This window comes from Sinocyclocheilus rhinocerous, unplaced genomic scaffold (assembly GCF_001515625.1).
Source record: "Sinocyclocheilus rhinocerous isolate Xijiao unplaced genomic scaffold, SAMN03320098_v1.1 scaffold5672, whole genome shotgun sequence".
In the NCBI taxonomy this organism is placed as follows: Eukaryota; Metazoa; Chordata; class Actinopteri; order Cypriniformes; family Cyprinidae; genus Sinocyclocheilus; species Sinocyclocheilus rhinocerous.
Genome location: NW_015636356.1, coordinates 118,842 through 128,080, shown reverse-complemented (window position 1 = coordinate 128,080; position 9,239 = coordinate 118,842). Strand labels below are relative to the sequence as shown.

General features: G+C 38.6%; 1 protein-coding gene across 1 annotated transcript in view; it reads left to right on the top strand.

The window, feature by feature from the left end:
* The window catches only part of LOC107747745 (venom phosphodiesterase 1), a 33,073-nt gene that overhangs the window by 11,129 nt on the left and 12,705 nt on the right, over positions 1-9,239 (top strand). Inside the window, exons 5-9 of the mRNA XM_016562334.1 lie at positions 161-221; positions 5,626-5,723; positions 5,816-5,895; positions 7,614-7,733; positions 7,816-7,925. Coding sequence (XP_016417820.1) covers positions 161-221; positions 5,626-5,723; positions 5,816-5,895; positions 7,614-7,733; positions 7,816-7,925 — 469 coding nt within the window. The remainder of the gene's footprint in view (positions 1-160; positions 222-5,625; positions 5,724-5,815; positions 5,896-7,613; positions 7,734-7,815; positions 7,926-9,239) is intronic.

Sequence of the window (9,239 nt, the reverse complement as noted above, 5' to 3'; positions counted from 1 at the left end):
TGTGTGTGTGTGTGTGTGTGTGTGTGTGTGTGTGTGTGTCTCTGTGTCTCTGTCTGTGTGTGTGTGTGTGTGTGTGTGTGTGTCTGTGTCTGTGTCTGTGTCTGTGTGTGTGTGTGTGTGTGTGTGTGTGTGTGTGTGTGTGAATGTGTGTGCGATGCAGGAGACACAGAGTGGGTTCAGGATGAGTGTGTGGACATGAGCACTGCCAAATGCCCTGCCAGGTAACACACACACACACATTTATGATCACACACTGTAAAGAATTTCTGCCATGAATGAACCAAAATCAAAGTGAACTGATCTAAACCTGCACTGAACTTTGAATTCAGTTACTGATGAAGAAAAGCCCATTAAAATTCATAAAATCAGAGAGAAATTAAGTAGATGAGAAAAAGATGTTAGAAGATGCGTTACAGTATATCAGAGTTCACACGCTGCATTCATTGAGCAAAGACTGGAATATGCAGCATTACTTCAGCATGTAAATTACAAATGAATCACTACACCACTGAATCAATCATGAATGAATCACTACACCACTGAATCAATCATGAATGAATCACTACACCACTAAACAGGTGGGTAGAGTATCCAAAAACTGTCCTGACTTTGGGGGGGGGGAAAGTACAAATAGTTACTCAAGTAAAAGTGATCATCTTAATACTTACTTCAGTAGGAATAAAAAATCCTTAAAGTTACTAGTTACTTCGGATCTTCAGATATGGTTTCAGTTGACTGTAGGTTCATGGCCACTTCATGACGCTCTTTACGTTCTCCGTGTTCTTTAATTTTCTGTTATGAATGAGAAACCGCTTCAGATGATTCAATGCTTGCAGGGAACTGAACAAACGATTCAAACTGATTCGCAAACCAATTCAGACCATTTTCTCAACTTGTTTAATCGAGGCCTTGAACAGAATCGACTCAAAAAGAGCAATTCATTCGTGAATAGGGCATCACTCATTCCCCAGAAAACGTGCTTGGAATAAACTACACATTTCTTAACACGTGTTGCGTTAAAATTCAAGGGCGTAGGTTTGATTTTGGCATTGGTGTGGACATAACGGGCAGACAACAGACATTTAATTGTTTGATCATTAGATAATTTAGTCTCTGATACTGGTAGGAACATGTCATAGCGTCTCTACTAAACTCTACACCCCTGAAAATCAGAACATAACAATGTCTGACTTTGGAAACTATAGTCCTCTCCTTAAATATGAAGAGGTCAAACAACAGATTAATGAGTTCATCCAAATTTCACAAAGCTTATGGATGTGATTATAATATGAGTCAGACACTGAAGTGAGTTGCTCTTCTTGGAAGATAGATTTATTTAATGTTCATCTGAACTCGTTTTGTAAGTGACTTTTCTTTCTGTTTTAGACATGTTTTCTTTGGATTGTTTGACTACTCGAAAGAACATAGGAAAATTTGAATTTATAATGACTCGTTTTAGCGATTCAGAGTCGACTCTTTCTTTTGAGACACACTAACTTTATTTATGATGCACTTTCAGCTTTACAACTTTGCAGCATTAGATAATTTAGTCTCTGATACTGGTAGGAACATGTCATAGCGTCTCTACTAAACTCTACACCCCTGAAAATCAGAACATAACAATGTCTGACTTTGGAAACTATAGTCCTCTCCTTAAATATGAAGAGGTCAAACAACAGATTAATGAGTTCATCCAAATTTCACAAAGCTTATGGATGTGATTATAATATGAGTCAGACACTGAAGTGAGTTGCTCTTCTTGGAAGATAGATTTATTTAATGTTCATCTGAACTCGTTTTGTAAGTGACTTTTCTTTCTGTTTTAGACATGTTTTCTTTGGATTGTTTGACTACTCGAAAGAACATAGGAAAATTTGAATTTATAATGACTCGTTTTAGCGATTCAGAGTCGACCCTTTCTTTTGAGACACACTAACTTTATTTATGATGCACTTTCAGCTTAACAACTTTGCAGTCTGTTTACATTCACATACTTTACGTTATACACTGCATGAAAGGTCTTTTTTTTTTTTTTCCATAATAGGGGCACTTTAACTAATTTTAACTAACAAAAATCTGGTTCTAAATCTCTCTTTTCTTTATTGAAAGTTGATCATCTAGACAAGTACATGGAAACTATCTATCTAAATGTAATACTTTTTTAAACCTGGCAACACACCCCTTAAGAAAATTAACCATGGTTTTACTCCAAAAAAACAAAACACGTGGTTACTATAGTTAAACCATGGTTTTAACCACAAATTAACCATGGTTTTGCTACACTAACCAATGTTTAACCATGGTGTTTGTAGTAAAACTGTGGTTATACGGAAAAAATGGTTATTACACTTTTACCACAGTTAATTTTCTTAAGGTATTTGTATTTGTGTATACTTTTGTTTTTCTTTTAAAGAGTTCAAACGGAGGAGAGGTGTTCATGAATCTGCTCTTATGTAATCCAGCTGTGCGCACTCATCATTAATAGACATCGCTTTGAAGAGAGCAGAGGATTTGCCATTCACTTGCTTCGATTCCTCCTCGCGTCCAATCCTTGCATCCTTCTAACACAGGGATGAAGTGAGGGAAGGAAACGAGGATGCACAAATAAGAAATGAGAAGTACTCCTGATCTGAATCAAATGATTGGCGATACGTGAAGTCCCGATCAAATGATTCGCGAATCCGCACCGAAGTCCCGATCTGAATCAAATGATTCGCTGAATCTGCACCGAAGTCCCAATCTGAATCAAATGATTCGCGAATCCGCACCGAAGGTAACGTCTAAATCAAATGTTTCGCGAACCCGCTCCGAAGTTCCGATCTGAATCAAATTATTCGCGAACCTGCTCCAAAGTGCCGATCTGAATCAAATGATTCGTGAACCCGCTCTGAAGTCCCGATCTAAATCAAATGATTTGCGAACCCGCACCGAAGGTCCGGTCTAAATTAAATGATTCGCGAACCAACACCGAAGTCCCAATCTGAATCAAATGATTCGCGAATCCACACCGAAGTCCCGATCTGAACCAAATGATTCGCGAACCCGCACCGAAGTCCCGACCTGAATCAAATGATTCGCCGAATCCGCACCGAAGGTCCAGTCTAAATCAAATGATTCGCAAACCCGCACCGAAGGTCCAGTCTAAATCAAATGATTCGCGAACCCGCTCTGAAGTTCCGATCTGAATCAAATGATTCGTGAACCTGCTCCGAAGTGCTGATCTGAATCAAATGATTCGTGAACCCGCTCTGAAGTCCCGATCTAAATCAAATGATTTGCGAACCCGCACCGAAGGTCCAGTCTAAATCAAATGATTCGCGAACCCACACCGAAGTCCCGATCTGAATCAAATGATTCGCGAACCCACACCGAAGTCACGCTCTAAATCAAAATGATTCACGAACCCGCACCGAAGTCCCGACCTGAATCAAATGATTTGCCAAATCCGCACCGAAGGTCCAGTCTAAATCAAATTATTTGCGAACCCGCACCGAAGGTCCGGTCTAAATCAAATGATTCGCGAACCCACACCGAAGTCCCGATCTGAATCAAATGATTCGCGAACCCACACCGAAGTCCCACTCTAAAATAAAATGATTCACGAACCCGCACCGAAGTCCCGACCTGAATCAAATGATTCGCCGAATCTGCACCGCCGGTCCGGTCTAAATCAAATGATTTGCGAACCCGCACCGAAGGTCCGGTCTAAATCAAATGATTCGCGAACCCACACCGAAGGTCCAGTCTAAATCAAACAATTCGCGAACCTGCACTGAAGTGCTGATCTGAAACAAATGATTCGCGAATCCACACCAAAGTTCCGATCTGAATCAAATGATTCGCAATACGTGATCCGATTGCAGCGCTTTAAAACAGTGAATCATTTTGCGACGGTGGTTTAGTTGATTGTTTCGAAAAGCTCTGTTTCACCATCACTACGTGCTTTTTAAAATCATTTCAAGCGATGTCGATATTCGCAAATGAATGGCTCTTTTGATCTGTTTTTTGCTAGTGAATCGCTTGTACTGAATGATCAGAGTCACGAGTTTGAATCAATCGGAGCGGTTCCAGCGTAAATGACTCACTCAATTGAATCGGTTCGTCTGTTCCTCTTTTCTCGTTTTCACTCATGTTTACACGACACTGTCAGCACTACTACTGACTCAGCTCATTAGTTTCATGACATTAACTGAAATAAGTGAAAAAGTATGATGTTTACAAATAAAATATCCATATTTCCATTCCAAAGATAACATCCAACACAAATCTAGAACAGATTCAGGTGAGGTAACTGGTTTACTGCTAACTAGTGAATCACTCCATTAATATGATGAGCTGCCGCTCAAAATACTTGTTAGATGGAAACATTGTGCTTTATTATCGAGTTTGTAGCTTAATTGACTATATTTGAAATAGTTTGACTCTGCAGTTCAGTTGCTGACAGTTCAATAGGAAATCAGCTGAAAGCATCCAGTGAATGTTGAGTTTATCAATATAAATATTTGAGAAATGATTGTTGTATCTGATTGTATGAGTCTATATAGAGTGCAGGTCAATGTAAAAAGAGCAAATGAACACAAAACAGCAGAACAGCATGAAGTTAAAGAGGATAAACTTTCTCATTCAGCTGAACTGTGCTCGTGTGTCTGAAACACTTCTGCTCTTATCTGTTCTCACTCCACACATCTATTAAATGTGTGCAGTTTTCTAGTGTATTTCTTTAACTTCTTGGGTAATATCAATGGTGTGACCAATTTCAGATGCGGCCAAAATTACAACAACAGTGTCACATGCACATATATTTAATTGTTTGATCAAAATAATTGCTAGGGGCAATTTAGTATAAATATTGATTTAGATATTGGTAAAGACATGTCATAAAGTTCCCACTAAATTCTGGCTGTTTTGATGACTGGTAGATTACTATGATTTTCTCAAGAATCTTTGACCCATACAGAGACACTCAGTGTATGGTGTTGTTAGGAGGAAAAGAAAACACTCAAATAATGAGAATCCTGTCATCATTTACTCACCCTCATGGTGTTCCAAACCTGTATGAGCCTGTTGACCACAAAATAAAATATTTTGAAGAATGTTGGTTACTAAGCAGTTGTGGTAGCCAGTGACTTTTGCAGTATATTTGCATTACTATTGCAGTCAATGGACACCGTAAACTGTTTGGTTACCCACATTCTTCTTTTGTGTTTCAGCAGCCTCATACAGGTTTGGAACAACATGAGGGTGAGCAAATGCTGATAGGATTCTCATTATTCGGGTGAACTGTCCTTTTAAGAAGAGTGTGTGTGTGTGTGTGTGTGTGTGTGTTTGTGACATATGAGGACACAAATTTGTATAATGACATGGCTATGACTTAGGTATTACAAGGATTTATGAGGACATTTTGAGTGTCCCCATATTTCAAAAGGCTTGTAAATCATACAGAATGTTTTTTTGAAAATCTAAAAGTGCACAAAGTTTCCTGTGAGGGGTAGGTTTAGGGGTAGGGTTGGTGTAGGGCAATAGCATATACAGTTTGTACAGTATAAAAACCATTACGCCTATGGAATGTCTGTGTCTGTCTGTGTGTGTGTGTGTGTGTGTGTGTGTGTGTGTGCGTGTGTGTAGTTATAAGAGGCAGCCGCTGCTGTTGGTCTCTCTGGATGGTTTGAGAGCTGAATATCTGCAGTCGTGGCATACGGTGGTACCAGTGCTGGACAAGATCAGTGAGTCAAACACACACAAACACACATGTTCATCCTCTGTTATCCTCGGTAAAACGCTGTGTGTGTGTGTGTGTGTGTGTGTGTGTGTCCAGGACGCTGCGGTACGTCGGCACCCTTCATGCAGGCCGTGTTCCCCAGTAAGACGTTCCCTAACCACTACTCCATCGCCACAGTGAGTCATGTCACACAAACACACTCTTTCTCAGATGTACTTTGCCAAAATCTGTAAATAAAAATTTAGAGCGAGCATACTGCAAATGTCTGTGGTTGCTGAGGTTGTAATACCGCTTCTCCTCCAGAGTTTTTTGACCTATTGAACTACCGCTTGGGTGCCAGTCTTTCATCGTGGAATAATGAAATTAAGGGCAAGCAAACCACAGAAACTGCTCATTTTAACTCTGTAAAGCCTGACATTTGAAGCAATAGTCCAAAAAAATCAAGCTTTTTGAAATTGAACACCTTTAGACTAAATATTACAAAACATTTCCATATGTTTTATGTTTTGTATCATATTTGGGATGCAAAGGGGTGGAACATTTCCAGAACATTTCTGGAAACTTTCCAAAAGTCTCTGAAAATTCATGAAATTTTCCAAAAAATCACGGAACGTTTTGGAAATTGTCCACCTTTTTGCAACCCTAATCAAGATTTTATCAAGTTCAAGTTCAGTTTATTTATAAAGCACATTTAAAAACGGCCACAGGCCGACCAAAGTGCTGTACAAGTTAGAATAAAATAAAAAATTAAATACACTAATAGCAGCAAAACAGTTAAAACAGAACACTCTTATAAAATACACTAATAGCAGCAAAACAGTTAAAACAGAACACTCATAAACTAAACGCAACAGAGAATAAATAAGTTTTGAGACATGACTTGAACTCAGACAAAGTGGAAGCCGATCTAATATAGAGTGGGAGCTTGTTCCACAGTGTCGGGCCGGCCACTTCAAAGGCTCGGTTACCCCTCGATTTTAGCCGGGTTTTAGGTATCTGAAGGAGGAGTTTATCTTTGGATCTAAGGCCTCTGGTTGGGGAGTAGGGGTGAAGTAGATCAATTCTAAAGTTAATCGGAAGCCAGTGAAGGGATCTCAGAAGGGGGTAGCGTGATCAAATTTCCTATTTCCCTTCAGGAATCTCGCCACAGCATTTTGAACGACCTGTAAGCGTGCCGTTTGGGACTTACATATACCAAAATAGAGGGAATTGTTTTCCTAGACACAGGCATATAGATTTGCATATCATCGGCATAGCAATGAAATGAGACATTATGTTTCCTAAATATGGAACCCAAAGGGAGAAGATAGAGAGAAAAAGGACAGGAGCTAAAACAGAGCCTTGAGGCACACCACAGGATAGATTGCGAAGAGACGAAGAGAAACGTCCTATTTTTACAGAGAAATGTCTATTGGTTAGAAAAGATTTATAGAACTTTTACAAGAGCGGTTTCTGTGCTGTGCAGTGATTTAAACCCCGACTGAAACTTCTCAAGAATATGGCTCATATAGTCTGATACAGTGAGAATATGAAGGAAAAACAGCGCAGTTTTATTCAAAGACTCAAACTGAGCAAAAATATGCAATTTGCTGATGCTGATATTTATAGTATATGATGAAACTCTGCTTATTCTGATGTTTACTTGATAAAAAAACAGTCAAGATTTGACACGAGAAGCTCGAGCTGAAGCTGGACGTTTGTAAAATTACACTAAAAGAGCTTTGACTGGATAAAAAACTCAATCAGAGACAGAAGACATGAGGAGATTGAGTATGAGACAGGTCTAACAGCATCATGCTGATCATTTGTTGATGAAGTGCCTTGTTTTTGTAAGGTGTTTTGGATGAAAGCGTGTGAGTGTGCAGGAAGTGATGTCGTGTGTGGTCGTGTTCAGGGTCTGTATGCCGAATCACATGGGCTGGTGGATAATAACATGTACGACCCTGTGTTCGACGCCTCCTTCAGTCTGTCCAACAGTGAGAAAAACAATCCCAGATGGTACCAGGGACAACCGGTAAACACACAAACACACACACACACACACACACATCCATGACCGCTGACATCCTGTACTGACCTCTGACCTTTGACCTCAGATCTGGAACACGGCCATGTATCAGGGGCTGAAAGCGGGAACGTTCTTCTGGCCAGGATCTGATGTGGCCATAAATGGGAGTTTCCCAGATATCTACATGAATTACGATGGGTTAGTTTACCTCACACACACATCACATGGTGTTACTGAGTGTGTGGAGAGGGAGGTTTGTGCGTCAGATTCATTCCTGATAGTGTAAACAGAGTTCAGTGATCAGGTGGGGTGTAGCGTCACGGCCGCAGCTCTTAAAGGCACTGCTTCTCATCTCAAGTAAATAAACTGCATTCGCTGGATAATGGAGATGGTTTCAGATTGCGCCTGTTATCGTTTGATCACTGTTTATACATCCCTGCTGTTTAAAATCTGACCCTACACTGAGTTTGGGTCTCCTCTGCAAATTCGTTTAACTCAGATTTAGGTAGAAATTGTGTGGTTGTGTTTAATGTAGTTGATGTGTTTGTTTACTGCTTTAAGCTCTGGAAAAGAGCTATAGAAATCCAAATGATTACTATTAAGAGTATTAGTATTACATTTACATTTACATTTAGTCATTTAGCAGACGCTTTTATCCAAAGCGACTTACAAATGAGGACAATAGAAGCAATCAAAACCAACAAAAGAGCAATGATACACAAGTGCTATAACAAGTCTCAGTTAGCTTAACGCAGTACACGCAGCAAGGGTTTTTTTTAATCATATAATAAATAAAAAGAAAACAGATACAATAGAAAAAGAATAGAGCAAGCTAGTGTTAGAGGCCTTTTTGCTTTTGTTAATTGTATAATAAATAAAAAGAAAACAAATAGAATACAAAAAGATTAGAGAATTGTTATTTTTATTACTAGTATTAGTATTAGTATTGTTAATATTAATTTTAGTATTAATCTTAGTATTTATTTTATTTTATTAATATTATTAATAGTAGTAATAGTATTATTATTAATGGTATTATTAGTATTAGTATTTTAATAGTAGTATTAGTAGTAATAGTATCAATTATAGTATTACAGTTAGTATTAGTATTATTTGTAGTACTAGTTTTATTGTTCATTTTATAAGTAGTTGTAGTAGTAATAATATCAATTTTAATTTTATTGTTATTATTTATATTAGTACTACTATTATTATTCGTATTAGTTTTATTATTAGTATTTGCATTACTGCTCAGTATTACTCAGTATTTTTCTTAGTTTTAGTTTTAATGTTAGTATTTGTCAGGCTTGTGTTTTGTTCCCCATGTGCTCCCTGTGTCCCAGTATTTATGCCCATATTTGGTTAGTTTCCTGTTCCTGTCCTGATTATGTTGATTTAATTCCAGGTGTTCCCCGTTTATTTCCATTGACCCCAGGTGTGTCTAGTCATCCCCTCGTCTTGTCATGTGTTTAAATAGTGTTCCCTGTTTTTAGTTCAGCGTCCGGTATTGTT